The sequence below is a fragment of the Pseudopodoces humilis genome, chromosome 14 (genome assembly GCF_049639895.1).
Source record: "Pseudopodoces humilis isolate 2021_Gansu_Grassland_sample_001 chromosome 14, ASM4963989v1, whole genome shotgun sequence".
Lineage (NCBI taxonomy): Eukaryota > Metazoa > Chordata > Aves > Passeriformes > Paridae > Pseudopodoces > Pseudopodoces humilis.
This window is the reverse complement of record NC_142213.1, coordinates 15,880,324-15,905,845: the sequence shown is the minus strand read 5'-3', so window position 1 is coordinate 15,905,845 and position 25,522 is coordinate 15,880,324. Positions and strand designations below refer to the sequence as shown.

The 25,522-nt window shown below is 43.2% G+C and overlaps 2 protein-coding genes across 4 annotated transcripts in view; one reads left to right on the top strand and one right to left on the bottom strand.

Moving 5' to 3' along the window:
- Positions 1-25,077, bottom strand: part of LOC148183167 (uncharacterized) — a 38,712-nt gene extending 13,635 nt beyond the window's left edge. The window contains exons 1-5 of one of the 3 annotated variants that reach the window (XR_015773784.1): positions 24,858-25,077; positions 24,591-24,736; positions 22,967-23,075; positions 20,681-20,801; positions 19,104-19,215 (exon numbers count right to left, since the gene is read on the bottom strand). Coding sequence is in view for 2 of the 3 variants with exons in the window: in XM_088062337.1 (XP_087918463.1) it covers positions 19,182-19,215; positions 20,681-20,782; positions 24,858-25,069 (348 nt within the window). In the remaining variant the exon portion in view is untranslated. Of the gene's footprint in view, positions 1-19,103; positions 19,216-20,680; positions 20,802-22,966; positions 23,076-24,590; positions 24,737-24,857 lie in introns of those variants that run through there. The other 2 variants (XM_088062337.1, XM_088062336.1) reach the window with 2 other exon arrangements.
- CLEC3A (C-type lectin domain family 3 member A) lies at positions 12,440-17,318 on the top strand. Its single transcript, XM_005526403.3, has 3 exons — positions 12,440-12,554; positions 14,132-14,212; positions 16,908-17,318. Exons 1-3 carry the CDS (start codon positions 12,440-12,442, stop codon positions 17,297-17,299), a joined length of 588 nt encoding a protein of 195 aa, XP_005526460.1. The 3' UTR covers positions 17,300-17,318.
- Positions 25,078-25,522: the final 445 nt, after the last annotated feature.

Here is a 25,522-nt window from a genome sequence, read left to right as displayed (position 1 = left end):
TTCAAAAATCAGAATTCCCTAACGGAATGACCTTAAAATAGAATCCAAAAGCCATTATCACCGATTAGCTTGTAGAAAGCAGGAGGATATGACCAAGTTTTGAATCTCACTCTCCTGGGCCTTGGTTTTAAGCCAGGGCTCCATGTCTTTGAAAGAACTGGTGATGGTTACCAAGCCCTACAGTCATCTCCAGCCTGTACTTGAGTACATGGCTTTAAAGGCCTCCCTACATGAGGGAAAGAAGTGAATGAACTTCAGTTTAATATCTAAACAAAGAGGGAGTGTTGGCTTTGGTACATTTTAGTCACACAGGACACATTCCAAAGCCTGTGATGTCCCTGGAAAATCTCACTTCAGTAGTTACCAAATCTGCTCTATAATCTCAAAGCTCATAGGAGCAGTGCTGAGTGCGAAGAGTAAATTTCTGCCCTCTGTTTTTAAGCTTTAATAAGCAAGTAATGATCAGTGCATCTGTAATCACGGGGTCACGATGAGGCTGAAAGCAAACAGCCATAGCCTTTTGCAAATTCTCTGTGATTACTACTAAAGCTCTTCCTCTACCACCTTTCCCACTGGGCCATCTGCAGTGCCCTGTCACACACTCCACCACAGAGCAGGATGTGGCAGGTTGCCTTTGTGCAGCATCTACATGAAATGCAAAAATCCACCCTGGATCCTCAGTACCCCTGGTTCTCACCCCATCCTCCATTTTGTGCTTCCCCTCTCATTTTCTGGCAGCTGATTGGGTTTGTCAGGAAAGATTCTCCTAGTTTGGGCACAATAGCCAGCACAGCCCCCAGCTCTGGGAGAACTGTGCAGGAGCTTCTCCCCCTGGCAGCACTGGGGTCCCTTGATGTGAGCCAGTGCTTTGTTCCACTGCAGAAAGAGCCAGGACAATCCTCACACTCTAACTGCTCTGTGCATCACAGTACCTTTCTCCCAGGAATTTGTGACAGCCAGGCAAACATGCCAGCATTCTCCTGCGAGAGCACAGGTCAGAGCAGGAGTGCTCAGCCCTGCCCTGCTGGCTGACCCTAGCCAGCATTGCTCCTGTGTTTGCCTGGCCTGGCTCTGTCAGCTCCCCATCAGCCATCTGCAGGAGCTGGAAGACTCTGGGAGAACACTGCAGGTGAGGAAGAGTTAGAGGATGAATGTAGGGGGGGAAATGAATTGTGTATCTCTGCCCAAAAGCAACAAGAGAGAAGGATTTGAAGCATTTGAAGCATGTTTTCTGTTGATGCATGTGTGGGCTTCTAGAAGGTCCCAACCTTTCTCTGAAGGGGTTCCACAATCCCTGCAATACTCAATCATCGTGGCTGTTCTCTGGTTGCACTTCAGGAAAATTATTTTTTTACCTTCTGAAGAGAATGGGTCACATCCACTTTCATCCCCCGCAGAGAGTGAAAGAGAAACTCCAGGTGGACTTCACACACGTGGATTAACCCTTCACATATAGAAACTTTTCTTCTCAGTTATGGGAACTGCAGGCATTTTGGGCAAGATGAGGAAGAAAAGGGAAGGAGCAAGCATTGACAGCCCTCATAGTGATTGTCCTGTCTCTTAAAAACTCCTACACCTGCCATCACGTAAGATCAGCTTTCATTTAGGGAAGAACAGCCTGCACAGTTGGTAAAAGCTTTAAAACTGTCTCAAATGAAGCATAATCTAAAAAATCAAAGGAAGACTCTTTCAGCTTCTGAAGCTTCATGATGTTTAATGCTTGATACAGGTATCACCCTTCAAATTGGGCAGCCAGGGATTAAATGGGATTCAATTAAGAGATGCCACTGACACTTGTTAGTTTAGGACCAGCAGCTCCCAGATACTGCAAAGGGGATGAGGTCTGTGACTGAGGGAGGGCTGCAGTTCTTTGTTTCTTTTCCTTCAAAGATTAGCAAGGCTTTGATCTGTCTGGAAGAGTTGTTTTTTCCCTTGCACAGTGACCAGGCTGAGATGTTAAAATTAGCCAAAAAGAAAAGTACTGAAGGAAAACTTGTTTTACTGTGAATGCTGAGGGGATGGGGAGTAGAAGGTGAGCATTTCTATGGGGCAGGTTTGCTCTTAGAACCACAGGGTGAAGCACCTGGGCCTCTCATGCCCACAGCTCCTGCAATCTGCCCCTCCTGCCCAGCCCAGGTGCTCTGCCAGTCCTGCTCCATCAGCCTCCAGCTCCCTGCTGGAAGCACCTCTGCCTTTGCCTCTGCCAGAGCTGGAAATGTGCTACGTTCTGCCAGACATTGGCTGTGTCTCTGCCAAACATCATCTCCCTGACAAGCTGCAGGTTGCAGTACAAATCCTGTTGTGCTTGCCTGCTGGGTAATCTGTGTAAATGTGTTTCCTCCATGGAGAGCTGGGGCTCACCATGCCGTGCAGCAGGACATGATGCAGCATCTTCCTGCCCTGGAAGAACACACTGAGATGGCAGAGATGCTGGATGCATTATCTGTGATAAGGATTTCTCTCCTTGGGCCAGCCAGGTGATAAGCTAATAACCAAACACTTGTAAAGGCTGCTGTGCCAGGTTTGCTGGGCAGTGACTGGTGTGGCTTCTGTTGTGACAGGCATTCTGTGGCCTGGAGCCCTGTTAGATCAGTGATGTTTTCCAGAGGCTTCTAGGAGAAAACATTTCTTTTGTTGCTAACACAGAAGAGAGATGATGATGATAAGTGTTTTTCTAAGTCAATTTGATTTGGCAGATTATTTTTCTCTTTGCTCGGCTGCTGCTTTTTTTCCTCCTAGTGTCTGCATTTTACATTAGAAATATTTTCCCACTGTAAAAAAAAAAACCAAAACAAGTCTCCTGTAACTTGCCATGTATTTCTTTGCTTTGAATTTCTGAACTGCTTCTGCTGTAGAAATGAAAATTTAAATTATTTGTCCAATGCCATAATACTGCCTAATAGTGCCATTTGATTAAAGGACTTACGGATCTTTGGAATTTAATTCTCCATTTACCAAAGGAATCGTAATTAACAGCAGCTGAGCTGAAAGCTTTGCCTGCATGGTTCACAAGCTGTGTCTCAAATCATACCTGCTCCAAAGCAATGGAGATACACAGAATCATGTTCTGAATGCCCTCTGCAAGGGGCTAGTCAGGAAAGCTCCATAAAAGTATAGGGGTTTGACAGATAGTAATCTAAATTTCCCTTGCTTTCCCATCAGATAACTCAGAGCAAAAACCAACACTGAATGTGGCCATTGAAAGAATTTCCTGCTATTTTCTTGATCATTCTTTCCATGCTCATCTGAATAATCGCCTCTGGTGAGTTCATCCCAGGGAAAGGGTGACCCCCAAACCCAGCAAATGCCTGGATTTAGAGGCTGCAGATCCAGCCCTTCTGGCTCACCCTCCCCTCGTGAGAAGAGCTGAGTTTGCTCCATGTGAGGATCAGCTGGGAGATGGTATTGCAGAGAGGGCTGTAAAAGCAAGTGCCATCGTGCAGTCTGATTGCCAAGGGATGCTGAGCCCACAGAGCAGGGGTGGGGTTGTGCAGGGTGGCACTAGAGGAGGGCACTGCCCAGGCTCAGCACAGGCACAGGGCAGGAGATATACACAGGGAATTGTCTTTAAGGTCTCACTTGAATGATTGATCTGGAACCCCTCAGCGAAACGTGCTGATGCCACTGCCTGTCCTGCACCACACTTGCTCTTGCCAGTTCTCACCTCCACACATCAAATGTCTCAATTTCAAAACGTTTTTTTCTTGCAGCACATTCCCTGAGGTTGTGGTTTAACTTAATAGAGCATACATAATATGATTCATATGAGATCTTTGATCTGTGTTTTGTTCAACATGTCAGTGGTGGATAAAGTCATTACAGCATTCTGTTCACTAATCAACCAGCAAAACAGGAAAATAAAAGGGTAATTGTTGCAAGCTTTCTTCCTTATTTTCATTAGGTTGGCAAGCTCATCTCAAACTGGAATCTCACAGGTCTCGTCCCACTGGCTTTGATAGGGATAGCATCAAGCTGATTAATCCTCTAAATCAATCCTGTCATAGCTACAGCATTAAAAATTCAGCAAGTAATATTTATGTCTCTGTTGTAGCTTATTTGGTGGGGAAAACCCCCACAGGATTCTTTTCTAAATCCTTGCTTAACTCTCCATGTTAAAATACACATTGCTAAACACCATTATCTTTCTTGAGAATGCAGTATTGGTTTATACTGGGGTTTTTGGAGCCACTGGTGCAAGTAAATGATCTAAAATGGAAATTCCTTGCCATCAGAGGACCTGAGCTTGGGTTTGTGCTGTGGGATGGATCAGATGAGGATGTAACTTGTCCCTTTGGTATATATTTATTCCATGCAGGGCCCATAATCCTATTTTAGGAAACACTATTGACAAAAACAGGACAAACTCTCCCAAATTCCTCAGTAAATTGCTACAACATTGAAACCCCAGCTGTACAGACATGATTGACCTGATGGGTGTCTGTCTGCAGCTGCTCTTCCAAGAGCAGAGGCATCTAAACAATGTATAATCAGCCTGATGCTTTACTGGGTAACACTGGCATGAGGCTGTGCAGCAAAGGGGATCTACCCTGACCATTGAACAGGCAGAGAAGAGCCTGCTCTTTTCTCTTTTAGCTTGTTGGATAAGCAATATAAAATCAAAGCTGTTCTGATCATTCCTAGGGCACTGAAGACATCTGCTGGAAATGGGAATAAACTGCAGTAAGGATGTGCACGACTGAGTAAGAACATATCTTGAGAAGTTTATATTTACACAGCGCCTAAATTGCTCAGCAAATGCTGCAATATTTTCCATTTGAACACGTTTGAATAAATAGCTGTTCATTCCTGCTGTTCTTGTTGCCACTGAGGAAGAACATTTCAGTTTCTAAAACCTACAACGCTGAATGCAGTCTCTGAATTCCCTTCATCCCTGATGTGTGAGGTCATGCCACAGACATATGTGGACAATATGTGGCATCATGTGCTGGCACTGAGGTCCAGGTCAGGTTTCCAGTTTTAAATGGATGTAAATTGTTTGTAGCTAAGTACAGAAGACCACACAAATCTCTTTCCATCTTTACATACAAATCTTGATTACGAACTAATTTTGTACAAATCCTGTTGTATCCTCTTGAAAGAGCTTTCCAGAAAACTGTACAGTCTATCAGGGAGTGCGGCCCTGCCTTTTGCACATCCCCAGCTGGTCCATCCCACAGCATAAAGCCACAGCTCAGGGCCCCTGCCCCTGGCTGGAGGGGCTGTGGCACAGGGAGGGGACACTGCACGGTGCTGGGAACACCTGGGAGCTGGGCAGGGATTCTGGAGTGGGAGGTGAGGGTCACACACAGCCCAAGCACACACAGAGTGTACGTATCTTTGGCATCCCCCAGCTCTACCAGAGGAGCCTCATTTTTCAGGAAGAAGGCAAGGAGTAGGGATTTGTATCTTGCTTTTCATGACCAACAGGCACTTTCAGGTAACGTTACAGCATGAATTTCTTCAGTTCTGAAGGATGCTATGTCCAGACCCATAATCCCAGTTTATGAAATCTCCCTAGAATGCAGATGTGTGTACTCTCCCAGGTATAACTGCAGCCACGTTCTTGCTGATTCCTTCAGCTTTTCATTTAAACCCTCCAGGGTTCTCCCAAACGTGTAGGGCAGGGTTTAGAACATCCTGAAATTTCTGGAATGGACTAATCCTACTCATTCAACACTGCCAGGACCTCAGCCAGGGTATGCCTGCACCTTAGACTGTACAGTGACTGCATTTTATACAGACATTAACAAGCTGGCTTAGTGCTGAATAGCTTGAGCGCTATCAGTGAACAAGCTACAGAACACAGGACAAAAGACACATAAATATCTGTTTTGCACATCTGCACTAGTGGCCTCACTCTTCTGGCTTCAGCACCCACCTTTGCTGGGTTCCAGGTCCCTAAGGACAGCAGATCACAGGGCAGGAGGATGCTGTGCTGACTTGTCTTGCTTCTTTCTGCCCACACTAGATTTCTGCAGGAAAAGGCAACTGAGACTTTAAAAAGACCTTACAGGTTTCTGTGTTGTGTTCAGTAAAATGTTAGGAGCAGCTTTTGAAAAGGTATTCAAGAGTCACAGCATATCTGTGTGTGCTGGAGAGCTGGATGGGAGGGAAAGTTACACCTGGGACCTTTCCCAGGGGTCACCCCTGCCAGAGACAATGCTATTTCTGCCTGGACATACTGGGCCATTAGGGAAAATTACACCTATACAGGCCAGTTTTTCTTTTCCATTCTCAGCATCCTTGTGTGAGCATCGTCCAGTTGTGTGGTTTTCACTTCCACCCCAGCACATGGGCAGGGACAAGCACAGAGCAGGAAGGTAGGGCTTGGTGCAGGAGTTGTCCTCCTTCTTCCCCAGCCTCCAGCAAACCAGGGCTAATTCCCACTGCTTGAGTTTGCCTGTAGAGACAAGCAGACATCTCCCAAGCAGTTATATGTAGGTATTACTTTTCCTTCCTGACTAGGCAGTTAAAAACTCTGTTTACATTTTAAAGAATGGTGGTTTATTTGGGCCACATCCCAAGTTTTCCAAGCCTGAGGCCTGGCACAGGAGCTGATTATGCCTGTGCATGGGGACAGTGCTGCTCCTGAAACTCGGTGAAGCAGGGTCAGCTGTTTGCAGATCCTGTGACTCAAGTTTTAGTTTGGCAAGGCAGAAAGCCTCAGCCCTTAAGCAGAACCTCCAAGTCCTTAGTGAAGTGCAGCCACTAACAGCAGACATGAGCACACTCCTGACAAGTCTGAATTTCCATCCTGATGAGGAAAATCCAACATCTACACACCCCAAAATATAATCCCTGCTCTGCCCAGCCCTCCTGGCAGTGCAGAGCTGCACTGTTGGAAACCTGCTGTGAACCTGTGGATGTGCAGCTCAGGCTGTCTGGAGAGATTCACAGTGCCTAAACCAAGGCTTTGTCCAAATCAGTTTGTCTGGCACATGTAAGGGTGAGCAGAACCTGCTGAGGTCATGTTAATGTGAGGCTGGAAAACCTCATATTAGGGTGGCTATGATGATCAAACCTGAAATATTTAAAGGGACAAATTAAGTGTTCAGGATGACTTCAGGTCATTTCCAGGAAGGTAAAAAGGCAGCACAGATTAAAGGAGAAAAAATAGCACAACAGGTAATTTGTGTTTACAAAAGAGAAAGCGATATATTCTCACACACACATCCCAAGAGGTGAAAGAGCTGAGCTGCTGCCAAGAATTTCCAACATGGAAACTTTGCCAAGTCCACAGGAGTAGCATTTTAAAAGACCCCATTCAACTCCTCTATTTGCACCTGGAAGGCAAAGAAACTGATTTAAATTTTCCCCTAGACTCCCTTATCTTTAGAGATGCCAGAATCAGCTGATGTGTAAAAGGTCCCTTTCTTGAGAGGGATTGTGGTTTGCTCTCTGTGCACATTTCACATAACCAGCAAAACATTTATCTATAAATAAGCACCTAGTTCTTTGGGGTCCCTCCTGATCAAAAAAAAAACAGGCAATGACAGGCAGAAAAACACTGTGCATCTTCTTCTTATCTTTTCAGCTAAAGGCCTGAAGTAAAAATGATTTGGCACCTCTGTCATTCCTTTGAGATACCAGGACACCATAAGAAAGGAGCCGTGTCAGTGCAGAGTGCAGTGGACAGAAAACCAAAAGAAGAGCTCTGTGGCTGTTCTTAACTTGCTTTGTGTCGATTTGGTGAATCTCTTCTGTATTCTCCCTGGCTTGGATCAGCTGTGTTTTCTCTGCTTTACAACCTATAATCCATATCCAGTGCCATTGCAAGAGAATGACAGGAATAAGGGGGAGATGATTTGGTCACATAGACGAGATGAAGCTATTTGTTTTAAACATGTGTGATAGATGTAAGACAAGCTTTCTGCTGCATTTTGCAAATCATTTCCCCTCCTCTCTGCTTGGTGAGACCCAGCTGTGAGATGCTTTGTGACAAAGACCCCAAAATAAGAGATACAAAAAGCACTTGAAGGTCAAAATACTGCCCTGATTCATCTTTTCAGTTTACACACACTATTGTATCTCAGGGTTTTTTTTAAGCTGATATTTACAACATGGGAATTGAAAAGCACTGGATCTGTAGATAATAACAGCTCTGTTTGGACCTGGAAAATACCACATTGAGAAGCAGATTTATTGATCAATCAGTAACAGTCCACAGTGCCAAGGTGAGGTGTGTGCTTGGGAGAGAGGAATCACATATCTAAAGAAGACGTGAATGTCCTCATTTCAAAACCCACTGACACTCAGTGCAGGTCACTGGTGGGCAGCCTGGTTCTGCAATAAACCTGGAACCACCTTAATTCCGTCAGACAGAGCAGATCACTTGTACCCAGCAAATTTCCTTTCAAAACTCCAAATTAGCATGACAGGAAAAAACTTGAACCAATGGCAAAACCCCAAAATATCATTAATAAGTTTCACAAAACCTCACATACCATAAGGCTAGCCCTTCTCTTTTCTAAACACAGTTTGTTTGTACTAATTTCCCCAAAATAACTTTGGTCTTGGGATGTCAGCCATGATCCTGCCTCATGCCTCTAGGACTGAGATCAAATCCTTAAGAAAGACTTTGCAAGACTTTCCAAGGCCAAAGAAACCAGGCATACAGTAATTTTCCAGGCACAACATAATCCTTGACTAGGAGAGTTCGCAAAATTTACTACATTAAATTGAAACAAATAAAAATCAACCAGTGGGTCCCATTTACTCAAGACAGTCATAAAAACTGATGTATTGAAGGTGATAACCCTTTTACTAACCTTTCTCTTATCTACTTTTATTGACCATCCTGGCTCTTCAGATTGCCTCACTTGCAATTCCTTATCCTGGCAACAGCTCTGATCAGTTTTCATTTTCTCTTTATATTCTCAATAGAAGGGGCAAATAATTACTCACCTACTTCACTCAAATAAATGGCTTCGTTTTCCTAAAGCTGAGCTGAATTTTCTAGAACTGAAATGCTGCAAGAAGAATAGAGTTTGCTCTGATTCCAGGAGCAGATACTGCTCATCCATTTCCCATTTGGTAAAACATCCCACAGCACAGTTAGCTCTGAAGCACAAGGGGACTGTAGGTCTCAGTAAAACACAGACAATCTACTGGCAATTCATTTCCCAACAGACTGAAGCACTGAATCTTTTTTAAGCTTTTCTTTACAAGTGCTGTTGTACATCTGCAGCCAGACCCATTTCAGGAACTCAGCATCCAGTCCTCAGCTCACACTGGCTTCTCACACTCTGTGCCCCATTGCACGTTCTTTCCATAAACCCAGGGATGGCTGAGAATGAAGAGGAAAAAACAGCTGTATGAAGACTTCTCCTGAGCCAGTGTACAGGAGCACATAAAGGTAGAACTGTCTCTGAAGGAAACAGTTTTTACCTCGAAGAGTCTCTGTGGAGAAACTGAAAAAAGCCTTTTACCAGAGGATGTTTATGCTCTGAATGGTCTGGTTGTCTGAAAGCAAATGGAATTAGGTGGGGAGATGGGAGCCAAAACCCCAGGTGCCACTGCAGCACAGCAACTCTGGCTTTTGCAAGATGTTTCATATCAGACAGAGCACTTCAAGAGAAACCACAATTCTGTCTGCATGCAGAAGTTCTACTGTAGTGGTGTAAAAAAATAAAAAACCACAATCCCATCCTATTCTGGATGCAGCTCTAAAGCAATGAGAATATTTATATTTATACACTATGCTCTGATAAGGAAAGTGGAATAATTTGTTTCAGGACAAAATTACTTCTATCAGTGTATTACTGTGTTCACTCCCTGGGCTATATAATATTACTGTAATTATGCCAGTAAAATAAAATACCCACTTCTAAATGACATTTTAATGCTGGTTTCAAGCCCATACACAGCCCAGGTACTCACTTCAGGGAGCCTCCTGTGTGGCTCCATTTCCTCACAGCAGCACAGCAAGGTTACATCTTCCCAGCAACATATTTTGACTGTTCTCCGGCTCTCCTACCCACACACCATACCCAAGAAGCTAAACCAGCTTCCTCAGTTGCTATAGGTTAGTCATAAACGTGGAAATTGTTCTTGAGTACTCCAGAAGAATTCTAGCCCACATATCCTTGTGGTCCATCCCAGCAGCTGCAAGGGCAGCTTTGTGATTCACTTTTTAGGAGTGAAGTCCAGCTGAGTTACTTGCAGACTGGCAGAATGGTCAGAGAAATTACTGAATGAGGGGGATTAAGGTTTCAAAACAGAATTTCTGTTCTTGAAAGGACAGTACACGGCATACTTCAAAAAGCAGTTTTTCACTCAGGCTCTTGGTCAAGAACTGTCAAAATACCAAATCCATGTTTTCTTTATCCCTCTGTTTCTAGTGACTTGTGTGCTGCCCCAGCAGAGTATATATCTTTCTCTGTCATACTCATTTCACAGGAAGAAAAGGAACCCGTGTTAGCGAGCTCAAGCTCCTAGGGGCAGGAACAAATCCATTCTGGTACCTTGAACATACACACTAAAAGGCCTGCTGACCCAGCTACTGCTCCAGCCTCTCCCAAAGCCTGTGGGACAGTCAAGTTCCACATGAAACAGCTCCAGGAGTGTGCAGCTGCCTTATCAAGGCAACCTGAAATTAGCACAGTTTAATTTGTCAGGTTGAAAGCTGCAATGGTTCAGGATCAGCTTCATGTGCAGTTCCACAATATCTGAGAAGGCACCACGTGAAAAACTAACTGGAGGCAGTTATTGATTCAGCCATCTGCCCTTAATTAACTTATACTGATGCCCCAATACTATTGGAATAAAGTATGTATCAAGCCCGAATTTAGAGCATGTCCTAAAGGACAGATTAAATCTTGAACTAGACCCTTGTAAAGCTCCTTATTTTCCTCTCTGCCAGCTCACATTTCAGTTGTGGTATGCTAGTTGGGATGCCAGCCCTTTCCACATTTACCATGGACTGAAATTTGCAGCTGTGTGAGATTTTTTGGGCAGTCCTGGCTGGGTGGGATGCACAACAGCCATCTCTGGTGTGCTGTGCTCCAAAACAGCTCTGAGGACTGAGCAATGTTGACCCAGAAGTTTTCCAACACAATGTATGTTAATACTTCAGTATTTTGGAGAAGGATCACTGGGACTAAGTTTGATCATATCAAGATGCATTTATGGAAAGTTTATTTAGCTAATGGTTAAGAGATGTTTGCTAGTTACAGAATATGAGAATACAGGGAGGTGTTTAAAGGTGTCCAGGACAGACAGGGCAGGTATGGTTTGCACTGAAAGTACTGAAGTACCCTAAGTGGGGGTTGGGAAAACCCAGTAAGTATTCATGCAGTACACCAGCATGTTCCTAAATCCCAGCTTTCTTTTAATAAAACAGTCTTGAAAAAAAACCAAAAAATGTCAGCAATGTGAGCAGAACATAATCAAGGCAGAGATGGCAAAGGGATGTCAGGAAGAACAGCTCTGAAGGACATGAACTGCACCAACCAGCACCCAGCGATGGCTTTGGAGTCCACATTTTAATCAAACCCTCTTTTAATGAGGGGAAAAGAAAAGGAAAAAAGAAAAAGTGTGATGGATGGGAATATTTTTGTGACAATTTCATTGGGTCACCAAAATCAGGGAGAGGTTCTACTTCATACAGCAATCCCAATTAAAGGTAGCCCCACAGAAGTCCATAGAGCCCAAAGGCAAATGAAAGAGATTCAAACTCAGAGAATTCTCCAGACTCCAGGGAGACACTGTCCTGCTTCAAGCACCTTGAGTTTTACTTTTCTTCTGACCCTACAGTCAGGATGTGGGAACCTTTGGGAAAGCATTGCTACCTTCTGCTCCTTTGACTAGACCCTGCTGATTGCTGCTCTCAACCAGAAATGCAGATATATCTATCAGGCATTTATTAACTCTTCATAAGCCAATAAATACACTCTTCACATAGTGTGATTTTAATGTATTTATCTTCTGTGTGGGTCTCTAGTTGCAATGTTTGCATTTGGAGCAGCATCCTGGTTTTGCTTCAGTGGAAGGTGCTGGCCACTGTCATGACTTACCCAGCCTGGGGCAGAGCCATGCTGGGTGAGCCTCTGACACTTTGTGGAAATTTTCTGGCTGCCCCTCCTGGAGGCTGGCAGAGCACAAGCATCCATCTGGTTTTCCATAGGTTTTGGCTGCAGTGTTAATACAGGAGATGTGGCGCTTACGGGTGAGGCAACCAGTGCAGAGTTCAGGGCTGGTACAGCTGAGCTCAGAATGGAAACAGCAGCTTCAGATGGGGTGTGAGAACAAGGGGGTGTCTTATGCTACAGCCAGCTAAAGCATTAAACACATTTCGTAGGCAAGGAATCCAGCCAAGCCTGCCACCACACCTTATAAAGCTGACCTCAGGCAGTCCCTGCTGAGATGGGTCCGGGTGACCTCTCTCAGAGCTGCTACAGGGAATCTCTTCAAGCTCCTTCTTAGGGTCTTACAAAGAGACATGGCACAAACCGGACTTATGATTTTTGTACTCATAAGCTTACTACTGCTGGATCAGACTGTCAGCCAGGCTTCCAAATTCAAAGCCAAGAAGCACAGCAAACGTAGAGTGAAAGGTACTGGGTCTGAATCGGGAGGAGGGATAGAAGCTTATAGACTATGCAAATTTACTGTGTACTTTAAATAGCATTGCATGAACCAGAAACTAACATTACACAAATGTTTATTTATAAAGGACACTCGAGTCTATATTATAGCTGCCTTTTAAGTATTTTTATGTGAGTTAGCAAAGCCACAAATAAGGTGCCAGAATGAATTATGGAAATAGAGCTGTGTAACGGCTGCAAATACATCGCTCTGTTCTGGCTGTTCACCTCTGTCAACATTATTTAGAACTCACAGGTACAGCTGAGAGAGGACTCTGGCTGATCATTCTTAGTTATGTAGCTATATTGACTAAGATGAGAAAAATGGAAATTCATGTATATGGAGGAAACAAGCAGAAGTATTCAGGCTTCAAGGATTATTGTTCAGATTTTTGTACTATTTCCAAATTTTAACAGAATGTCTGTCTACTCTTTGTGGAATTAGCAGGTCAACATTAAAGAGTTAGCAGGAGAAGATGAAGCACCAGTTCCCACAGCAAAGCTTACAGAGTAAATACAAAACCACAGAATGTTTAGAAATGTCTGCATATTTAATTTAAAGACATTTCTAATAAAAGCAGGTATGATGGTGGCTCACTAATGGCAAATATTTGAACCCCTGTTAATTAAAAAGCTGTGGCTTTGATAAAACCATTGTACAAGAAAATTGAGCTGCTCTGGAGCCACACAGCTGTAGACACATCCTTTGGGATCACTAGGGTTTTAAGCTTAGGGCTCCTAAACACAGGCTGGTTTCACGTTTTGTGTGCCAGCACAGAGTACCACTGACTGGAGAACAGAGAATTCTGCCTTGGGAAAGCAGGGAGCCCTGAAAGACATTATAATGTGTTTTTGGTTTTGGTTTTTTTTTTTAAAAAAAAGACACAAAAATGGAGTTATACGCAAATTACCTTCTTTTCTTGTCCCATCATATTCTTGGTGCTTTTTTAAGTGCTACAAATGCTGATTCAGAGTGATTTTGCGTGACTCGAGTACCCAGGCCCTCTCTGTACTGAGGGACAGAGGAAGGCTGATCCTGGGAAGTAGAGACTGCAGTTCAGCAAGTACATCTGTGACATTCAGACGTCAGGTTGTTGCTCCTCCCTGTGCTAAAACAAGAGTTCTGTGAAACTTTCATGCTCACAGAAATAACATTTCTTTAAAGAAAAACAACTTGTGTCTTCCTATTTTTTGTATGTCATATCCATACACCAGAGTGTACAGGTTCAAAAGAAAAAAGGACATTTTCTGTAAAACAGATACCAGATCACTAAATAATGATCAGCTGCAACAACCCATGATTTTCAAACCGTTTTTAAGGCAACATCCATGATAAAATATGAGAAAGAAAGGTAAAGATGTGTTCCTTGTGTTTTTATAGGAAATCTAGAGGAATGTTTTCATTAAGGACAAATCTTTGAAAATAATCAAAATGCATCTAAGCAATGCAGCAACCCATGATATTTTGAAACAGCTTTTAACATGTGATTTTTAATTGTTCTACTGTGTGCATATCTGTTAATTTCTGTATATTCTTTTTGTGTAAGAAAAAGATGACCTGAAGACCCAGATTGACAAACTGTGGCGAGAAGTAAATGCTCTGAAGGAAATACAAGCACTCCAGACAGGTAAAGCAGCTTGTGCTGGTCAGTGGTTTCCAAAAGTTCTCACTGCCTCTCTTCTTCACTCCCATCCCTCTCTTTAATAGGATTTTAAGACTAGGATCACAGCTCCATAAAACCATGGTGCTCCACAGCTTTTTGAGACAAACAAGTGTTGAAGGAAGCATTCAAGTAAAATCAGGTCTCAGCTAACAAGGAATGAGTGGTGATTCTTCACTGAGAGCAAGAACTACTTTTGTCTTTGCTATGCACTATTTCAAGTTCTGAACTTTGTGTCATCAAAGGCAACACAATGAGGGTTCTTGGGTCTGAGAGTTTAGGTGGCCAGAGATTTAAGTGCCCAGCTTTGATATGAACATATATTCAAATGTGTATGTTGCCATAAAACTTCAAAGTTATATCCACTGTGAGTTGAGAAATATTCTGGACTAATGTGCAGAGTCCTTTAAGTATTGAAATAACCAGATGGAAATTTCCAAACAAAATAACAAGGGTAAATACACATGTACCTACTAGACAGTTGTGCTTTTTCACAGCTGTTGACACAAAACCTGGCATTTAAACATGTACGAGAGGACATTACAGAAAATGACATCATATTCATGAAACACAACATATTTTCCTTAGGAATGGTAATATCTGGTTATTCAGTTTTGTGTCTTGGATTACATACAGCTTTTTGGGCTTTACAAAATATTTTTATTTCAAATGTCTTATAGGAAGGCTTTAGAAGTTTCCTAAAAGAGGGAGCCTGTGCTAGACAAGTAACTCTTGTTTAAAAGTAATTCTTGTGTTGCTTCCAGAAGGAGCTTGAGAGGAAGCATGCAGTGGCTTAGAAATTAAACCAGAACTGGGAGACTTTCTCTCCTCAAAACTTATTTTGAGTTTTATTCTAAATTTATAAACCACAGTGTGTAACTGGAATCCATATTTGGCAAAAAGACACCTATCACCCCCCTAGCTCTGATTTGTCTTTGTTAATGTCCTGTAACAACTGAAAAAAGGAGCTCAGTTTTTAGCTTATGGACATTTCCAGGACACACCTTAAAAATCTGATTTCTTCTCTTGCTTGAACTTCCTGGGCCTCCTGTCTACATAGAGTGAAATGTGAAATGCTGCCACACACCATTTGCAGCACATACTTTCTCCCTAAAGACATCTGGTCCTTATCATTGCTGCAGCATTGCTGAAGTAAAGTCTCTCTGATCTTTATCATAAATAAAAGTTTTTTGAAGTGTTCCACTTTTAATAAATAGGTTCATTACTTTGGCCAATGGAAGGGTTAAAATTTGAAGATTAAACTCTAATAGGAAATTATGACTCCGAAAACGTAGCTAAGGAATGCAGTGAATACTACAACTGGAAATACTAAAAACTTGAGACATAGGATGTGGTCCAAAGTGACTTCCATATCCTGTTAACCAGAGAGATAATTATTTTTTTACAAGAACAGATGACAGGAATTAAAACCAGATTATAGAAAATATCAGGACAGAAGATGTACAGAAGTACAAGATGAACTTAAGCAATAAATGAAATAATTTGCAAGTAATAATATGCAGGATTCTAGAAATAATTGTCACAGGAGTCTATTCCAGGCCTTTGGTAACTTTCTCAGCTCAGAGGAAACACTCCACCAAGAAGGGTTCATCTTGCCATCATTATTTTTCTTGGAAGAACCAGTTTTTTACAAATCTGAATTAGGAGAGCTGGAAGACAAAGTTTAAGGATTCCCTCCTGTATTCCTGCCCCCACAGACCTCGGGCTGGAACAAACCCAGCAGCAGCTCTGCAAGGCAATTCCAGTGACAGAGCAGCTGCCAAGTTAACCCTCTGGTCCATTTGGACTTTATATCAAGACTTCCCTAGCAGAAGTAAAAGTAAACATATTTAAAAATTCAAATGTTTAGAAGATTGGGTCCAGACTGTCCTGTAAGCTGAGTAATAAGTGTACACCTTTTTAAAGCATTTATAGATTGAAGTCACTTTACCTCATCTGGATTTAGAGTTTGAAAGAGGAGACTTTGCTGGAAAGAAAACAAATTAATGCAAAGGGAGGTGAATATGTAATCTTTTACAAGCAGAATTACACTTATATTAATCACTCAGACATCTGTATTATGAATTTCAAATCAATATTTTCCTGGTCAGTAGGATCCATTTAATACAGCACATTTCTGTCCTGCCTTTGCTTGCTGGAAACTGAGCTTAGATAAGATGTAAAAATTTACTTTACTTAAATATCACCAATATTAAAAGACATTTAGATCTGTGTCCACTATAAAGCCAAACACAGATTTCCCGATAACCAACTTATACCCGGCAACAAAACAAACATCCACACCTCATCCATTCCATCAGTTTCAAGACTGTTGAAATAAGGTAGAAAAGCATGAAAGCAGGACTATTTGCTAAAAGGGGCACTGAGAACGGGCCTGGGTTATATTTTAGCAGTATGTTCCCAAAGGCACGCTGATGTGCTGGCTGCACACAGGGTCCTACATGAACTGGAGCACCAGCAGGTAAGTCTGACCTTACTCCGAATTTCAGACCCAGTCTATGGAGTCAAGAGCCTTTCACTTGCTGAAGGATTTGTCTACTCAAGTTTCAACGTGCTTTTGGAAAATTATCGTTTGGACAACCATTACTGAAAGCTGAGGCCCACACTTGTACTGAACGTGCAAACTCCTGTCTGTTCACAGTGTGTCTTCGTGGGACCAAGGCCCACAAGAAGTGCTATCTCATGTCAGAAGGCACCAAACATTTCCATGAAGCCAATGAAGACTGCATAGCCAAGGGGGGCACACTGGCTATCCCGAGGAATAACGAGGAGACAAACATCCTTCGGGATTATGGCAAGAGAAGTGTCCCCGGAGTGTCCGAGTTCTGGCTGGGTGTCACTGACATGGTCAATGAAGGCAGGTTTGTTGATGTCAATGGCATGGCTCTGCAGTACTTCAACTGGGACCGTGCCCAGCCCAACGGGGGCAAACGTGAAAACTGTGTCTTTTTGTCTCAGTCATCCCAGGGCAAGTGGGTGGATGAAGTCTGCCGCACTGCCAAGAGATACGTTTGTGAATTCCTGATCCCATAATGACATACACAAAAGATCATGGTCAGGTTTTGGGTTACCAACACACACTTTTGCTTAAAAACCCCTCCCACTTAGAGAGTGGCGAGTTAAAACTATCCCTCTCCTGCCTTGAACTCTTTCCTGAAACACAAGTTTTCTCTTTTAATTTATTTTCTATTCATATGCTAAAAATGTTTAGTGAGTGCTGTCATTATGTACAGGGATACATATTATGTTTTGGCCTACATTGTGTCATATTTTGGCATATTACTTCAGCCTACCCTTTGGGTTGCTCCTATTTCTGTACTTCAATTAGAAAATACTGCTGCATGGTAACCTTTTCCAATATGAGCAGTAAGGATCCTCTCAGTTCTAAAGCTTAAGAGAGACTTTGGGATTATGTGAGCTCCTGTGAAAAACAACCATCATCCTTTACAGAGTCTAATTGGATTAATCTGTGGCCAAGAGTTTTACCTATGCGTTAAGAATGCTGAATGAAAGAGAAAAATCTGATGGTAATTATTTAACTATATGCAGTTCACAGTGACACACTGCTAGAAAAAAGGGGGAGTAGCTGTTTCAAAACATCAGTCAGTCTAGACATGTTTTGCCTCTAAATGTCTCAATTATGGTTAAATATTAGATGTCATTTGGAACATTCCCATAGAAGAAGCCAGTCTGGGACTGGATCACACTGCTGTGTGAAGCCGTATAAAGCCATGTCTTCTGCAGGCTCAGACAGTTCTGCCATTCACAGAGAGCTCCTGAAAGCTCCGGGGGGGAGACAGGAGCTCCTTCCTGGCACAGCATTCCCACTCATCCACCTCTCCCATGGGAAGGGCAGCACGCCCCAGGGGCACTCTCCTAAGTGGGACCAGACCACATGCAAATGTTCCAATTTAACACCTGACATTTAAAAGTGAAGCAAAATGTGCTGGCTGATTTTGGCTGTTCTGAACTTCACAACAGAGATTTGTCTTCATGTCATAAATAGCAGTTTCTCTCATTTTGTTTAAATATTTAAATATATTGCAGCTTGGAGGATAATTCCTATTCCTTATCTATTAAATGTGCAAGGTTTTCTTAAATTATGCAATAAATTTGCAATTACCAGTATTTAACTGTTGTAGTATTTTTGACAGCTTATGTATGTGAAGGCCATTCCTTCCTAGGAGTTTTCTTGAGGATTCAAAAAGGGCACTTTTTTCCTACTACTGTACTTACAGGCCACAGGATAAAATCTGGATCCCTGCCGAGTAATACAGCCCAAAAGCTGTATGAGATCTAACTACTCAAGGCATCTGCAATGTGTTTTATTTAAATTAATTTTCCAACATTTCATGTATTTGTAAAATAACCTGATTCTGATTTCTCTTTTACTCCTGAGTTGTAATAGAACAGCAAAAAGGGCCCAGATATATAAAATTTCCTTTCAAAATCTACCAGCATTTGCTAAGGTTGGGGTAAAATTTTTTGTTACCTATATTTGTACATGATTTAAAGTCTGTACTGCTTCTTAACCCCTGAAATAAGCCAGTACATCTCAGCATCTCCCTACAGCTACAGTCAAACTGAAAATTCACCTTGTTCAACTGGCACAGGACTACATTTTCATTGGCTGTTTTTCTGGGGAACCCATTGTAAAGAACATGAGCCACTTCATGGAGTTTCCCTACAAGGTGTAAAATTATCACATAAAGATCTCATTTTTAAATAATACTTTCTGGGTGATCCCATAAGAAAACATTTATCGTCTTGAGACTGCTTATAAAAACTCTGTGACAGTGGATGGTTCTTCTGGAGGATCCAGCTGAGTTCTTGGGATCAGCCCAGATTACACTGCAGAATCCTGGAATGCACATGGAGCTCTTGAGATCAGAGATGGGTAACGAAGAAAACATCTTCATCTTTCATTTCTATCCTCTGCTGTAGAAGCACTGTGATAAACAGAAGGCAATGGGCTCATAGAAATTTTATAAGCATATAAACCTTCCCAGAATTTTGCCTGCACAGCACTATAATTTTATATAAAAAAAATACTAAATGTATTTGCCAATATATGGTGATTAAGTAGCATCCACTGGATCTTGCTAACATACCAGGGGCATTAGGAGACTTGATGTAGTCCTTGCCCACCAGGGACAAGCTTTGCTGCCTTTTTTCAGAATTTTAAATCCAGATTTTTCAGTCTTCATTAGATGCCCTATGAAACTTAAAATTCTACTACTGTTAAAATAAAATCAGATGGTTTCTTCATAAATATAAACTGTACCTGCTCACATGTGTGTATATGCAGCTGTTCAGCAATGTTAATGACTACAACCTAAGTCCATGAGGGCACTTCTAGGAAGAGTTAATGAATAAGTTGCTAATAGCACCTACCTGAGTAGTGCATACCATAAACCACTATACCTTGACCTGAACTCTGATGATTTGCCAGACACCACCAAGTAGGCTGTAAAATGGTCTATCCCCTTTCAAAAAATCAATCCTATGCACATGACCAAACAATCAAGGCAAAATAAAAAGAGATATGATATGTGTGAATAATAAAAATATAATAAACTCATATGAAACACATTATGGCAATGAGGTACAAAATACTCCATTTCCACAAGACTAGGCAATCAGCATTTTGCTCAGGATAGTAGGTGGCCCTTGGTTTTCAGAGAGGTTGTGAAGTATCCTAAGCCCAACAGAAAAGCTTTTTCTAGCTATAAACAATTTATTGGTTGGCTGGTCCATGTAAGAACTGTCTACTAAGGAATACATTAAGCACTCTGTAACCTTTAACAAATTATTTATAAGTGTTAATTAATGAAAACCATCCTTTTGTTAGCATGCTGTCAGCATGATTAATCTGTTCTTAGTGTCATGAAAGACAAATGCCCCCAATAGTCTCATTTGGCTTTCTTGGCAAGTGGGAATAAGTAGGACTGAATAAACAAGGTTACATAGGAAACACTGATTAGAAGGAAATGATTACCATATGAATTGGGTAATTCTGCTGAAATATTGAGGGAAGGTGATCAGAATAGAATGTTCTGGAGACCCCGCCAGTTTTCTTTCCCAGGCATTGAGTTTGTAGTGTTGCATTGAAAGAAGAGAAAAAGGCCTTTGGTGAATAGGCAGGGAAATGTCAACCTTTACTCGAGGTACAGATGTTCTCCATTATGCAGGGTACAAAACCTCAGAGAAAGAAGCTCATTAGTAGAACTGGGTGAAGAATGGGTTATCTGGTTTTGTGGTCAAACCAAAAAAAAAAAAATAGGAAAGAAAATTGATCACAAGTCTCCCTTAGCTTTCATGTCAACCAGGTAGTATTAAAAGGTGATTTTAATACCTTCTTTTTGTCATGATACAGTAAATTTTACTGCAGTTAAGAACCTCTGCTTCTCTTACCTGTGCTTCTTGCCACTCCCCTGCTTGGCAGAGCATTTACACCCCACAGACATCTCTGCTTCCCTCTTGTGTGAAGAAACAAGACTGGGTCCTCTTGATCTTCTGTAAGACCAAGACACAGCTGACTTTTATTGAGGAAAAATTAAATAGTGCCTTACCAAGCTCTTCTCCCAAAAGGATGACACTTGATGTTAGGAGCTAATGAATCATGTGAAAAACATTCAGGAATATGATCTTTAGCTGAGAGGGCTGAGATCTGCTTTTTAACAATCTTACATGCTACATTTGTGTATTCCAGCTACTCGCTGAGTATTTGCAGCAGAGGATCACCATTAGAGGAGTCTGTGTAGCTTAGGGCCACAAAAGTATGTGTTTGGAGATATTTATACTTTATTATCCATACTTTGGGAGTTTCTTGTTTCTTGTTACCATCAAAGACAGAATAATTGTGAAGAGTTTTATGAGTTTGATCAAAGAGTTAAAATGCTGGATTCTTCCCAACTGTGGAATAGGGGGTCCAGCATAGAATTGTTGGTGCCAAGAAAAGCAATTTAAAAATGAGTAATGAGAGCACACTGTAAGCCATTACTCTTAAACGATCTATTTTTCATTTTTAAAGGCTGGACAAGCACAGACTATTTTTAGAAGTAACTCTCCCTTTGGTCCCTCTTCAAACCCACAGCATATATATATATTCTCATTCAGTAAGGAAAGGTCAACACCTTAAATCAAACATTATGTGCAGTCAAAGCAAGCCCTTCAAGGCAACTCATGACCAGGTTTTAAGGAGTATATTCAGACCCAAGACCCAAGGTCCAACAGTGCTCAACACTCAATAACTGAGCCCTTTTGAAAGTCTAGCTCCTTGGTGCCAGCATGATATTCTAGTCACTGGAATTTTTTTTGTCTGATAGACACTTACCAATGCACTGTGTTTTCCAGGTCATTATGTACCAGCTGAAATGAAATCCATTGCAACCTTTAATTTGCACTTTGATAAATGCTTTTTTTTTTTTAATTAGATCATCTTAAAATTAACTTAATAGATTAGGCAACTGTGACTGTTTTTTCGTTACTGAATTACAGGATCAGCAGATATCAGGAATGTAAATTAGTGTAATGGTAGTCTCTTACTGAATTCAAACTGATTTTCAGGCAGAACAAGAATTAGCTAGAGGTCCATAAAACAGTCCACTGAATTGTATGAAACATGCATAGGGGAAGAATTCCCACAGTCTTACCAAGGAAACAAAGCCATGGCTGCAAAACGGATGTGATGTGCTTCACTGGCACAACAGATTCAGAGAGAGACGTAAAAAAAGCAAGGTCAACAGATAAACAGTGGACAGCAATTGAAAGGGAAGTAAGAGGGGCTGTAGAATGACCTATGGTACTTCTTTATGCAAATGCATTACTTAAATTATTTGAAAATACAAGGTGGATTCAAATCCCTCACAAGTAAAATGTCAGTATGCTAATTGTTAATAGCAAAATCAGAACCAGGTCAAGATTTTTCAGAGTAATTAAAAATAAGTTTACTGCAGTCCATACTGCACTAACTTCTCTGACTTTAATAAGTCTTGTTTTCCCTGACATAATTCAGCAGCCAGCCTGAGGAAAAATAAAAACTCCAATAAAGTATTTTTGTAGAATTTATCAGAAATATTGTTTTTCTTTATAGTAGTAAAGAAAATTCACCAGGATTCTACCAATTCACCAGGATATGGAGCTGTCACACACATCCCATGCTATGTTACCTGATTTTGTCTCAACACTGCTCCAGCCTGAGATTTGATAGGGTTTTGTGTTGTCAGTGGGTAGTAAAGCCAAACTCTGGACACACAGCCGAGGCTGCTGTGACACCACTGCCCAACTGCCAGCTGCAGTCTTGAAAGCAGATGGCAAGCAGAAAATCATCTCAGATAAACCCTGAGAGCTCTTCTAAATGGTTACAGGAAAACTTGTAGTAGTCTTAAGTCTGGTTGTGTTAATTAGTAACCCTAAGTGCATTAGGGCTTTTTGAGAGGAGGGGAGAAATTCTGATAATATGAAACAAATATTATGCCATTTCTCTGTTGTAATTTCTTTATCATTTGGTGGATTTGTAAAAGGAGTTGTATGTTTTTTTCCAGAGTATTTTAATATGTAGTGCAAATTATTATCTTCAAAGAGAAATGTGTCATAAAGCAAAGCATTCTACACTGTAGGCTGGGCATCTGCTGAAGAGATTTTGAAAATCAAAATGAATGAAAATGGTTTGTTAAACAATTGAAATACAAAGGATACAGACAGGCTGCTATCAGATGGCTTCTAGTCCTCAGGATCCACATTCTCAAACCAATTTTGCCATGTATGAGATACCTCCTCCAGGAGGATTTCCAAAGTGTCTAAAGTGCTAAAAAAAAAGTTACAAACAAGTTGCAAGAGTATCCGATAGCCCAGGAGCCCAGACTGTGCCAATTCAGTGCTTGCTGACAGTAAAAGGTGAACTGAGGTGACAGTAGGAAATGTCTGAGACCTTGCCCGGCACTACAGGAATTCCGCTGCAGAAAACCTCCTGAGCTTCAGCTGCACTAGGAAAAGCAAACCAGCAGCAGGACGGAAAGTCAGGGCAGTGGGTCTGAGAGTTCAACAGAGACTCCAATGAGGGTCTAAGGGCATTGAACTGTGGTCAGAAATATCCCATTATCTGCCGAGGCAGAGCAGACAGTGAAGTGGACACTACCCCAAGGCACTCCAGGAGTGAAAGGCACTAATTCACATCAGAGCAGGCAAGTTCAGAACCCCCGGGGGCAGCAGCCCAGCTCTCCTCAGGAATGGCTGGGAAGGTGAGCTGCTGGAACATCATCCAGAGAGCATAGTGTGCCCAGCACCTCACGTGATGCACTGGCTTGTGCTCCTGCAGGGACAGGCTTTGCTTCTACTGTATCAGAGCCTGCTTTTAACAGCTTCCAGGAGCATCCCCAAACCAGACATAACCTGTAGACCTTGTCTGAATCACCCAAATCCAGGAATGAACCCCAAAACCAGATGCACCCCACACATGACAGCAACACCCAAACCATGCAACATGCATCTGACACACAAAGAAACACTCCCAAACCCTGAAGTTTCCCCCCTAATTGGCAGCAACCACACCACACCACACCCAGGCACATCCCCAAAACCTGTTAGTTATCTCCAAACCCGTACATACCCCCAAGCCCAGAGACACATCTTAAACCCATCAACAGTCCCGCACGTCCAGGAAGAACATCACTGAACCAGGCAGCTTGCCCCAGGCCAGGAAGCACCCCTAAGCTAGCAGCACTGCCCAGCAGACTGAGGCTGAGCCCTGTCCTCCACCCAGGTTCCCCGGTCCAGCCAGTTCAGGAAAGGCACTATCAGTTCGAGGGAAGAAGAGAATCCACTGCTCTCATGCCCTAGACCTGCCCTCGAGAAAGGCAGAGGAGGATGGCTGACAAATGAGAGTGGGATCACCCAGTGCAGATGAGAGGACTTTACTGTGCTGGGTGAGAGGGGCCCAGCCTTGGGGCTGGCACACAGCTGGTCCTGCGGTGGGTTTTTGGACGGCTGTAGGGCTTCTTCTCCCGCCGCTCCTGCCGCAGGAGGTGCCGGGTCCGGATGGGCCCAAAGTGGGAGCGGCTCTCCCTCTCCAAGGCCATGATGCAAGGCGATCCCCCCCCGGCGAGGTCCTGCTGCACCATCGCCAAATGGGCCAGGGCGGTTGCGAGCGCTTGGAGAGCCTCTGCCGAGCCAGAGGGAGCGGCAGGACAGTGCGAGGCTCAAAGCCCCTGCAATGCCCTCCTCCCTCAGCAGCCCTGGGCAAGCGCCTTCCTCGGCAGCCCCCCCCGTCACCACTGCAGGCCACGCTGCCACCCAGCACCCTTTGAACGCTGCCTTGGCTCACCATGTCACAATGGCTGCTGTGACAGCACCGCTGCCGGTCTGTGTGCACACAATGCCCCCAAGTTTGGGACTGAGGCCTTGCGTGCGCTGCCAGGGACCGCGGCGATGTCCGGCACGGCTTAGCGGGGAGAGAAGGGCCAGAGACAGCTGTGGGAGATGTGGAGAGCACTCAGAGAGGGGACCGGGATATAGCAAGCACGGAACTGGGGACCTTGAAAAGGCTGGGGCTTGGTGATGTCAGGAAAATCCACAAACCCCAGAAGTTTACCTCCAAAAGCTCCGCCGGGCCAGGAGCTGCCGTACAGGCGGGACCACGCGACATGCCGGTGTCGCCACAGAGCCGGGGCGGCTGAGGACACACGGCTGGAGCAGGGGAGGCTCAGGGAGCGCCGGCGACATGCGGACACAGCCAACACCAGCCCCGGCGAGTGACTGAGGACCCCGCCCCGCCCGCGGCCTGCGCGGGCCCCGGAGCCGCATGGGGGGCCTGGAGCCCCGAGCCGGGCCGTACAGCCCCGGGCCCGCGGCCCCGAGCCGGGCCGCACAGCCCCGAAGCGGTACTGCGCAGCACGGCAGCAGCGGGCAGCACCAGCAGGCGGCAGCCCCAGCTTTGCTAGCTCCGACACAGGCCGCAGGAGCCTCAGAACACGGCACCGAAAGTGCTTTCAGTGCACGCAGAGGGATCTTTTCTTCCTGCAGTGTCAAGCACTTTCTTGTACTAAAGTTGTATTTGTATTTTCAAACCCGATGAGTGTAAGAAGCGTTGACTATTCTAAACCCACATATATAATAATGGAGGAGGAGCTATTTTGAAATGAATTTTTATATAGTTATACATAAAAATGAAAAACTTCAGGGTTTTTTAACATCTCCTATGACCTGTCAGACATTTTGGGGCTGCAACCTCCTTTTTTCTTTCCTCTCACCTGCTCC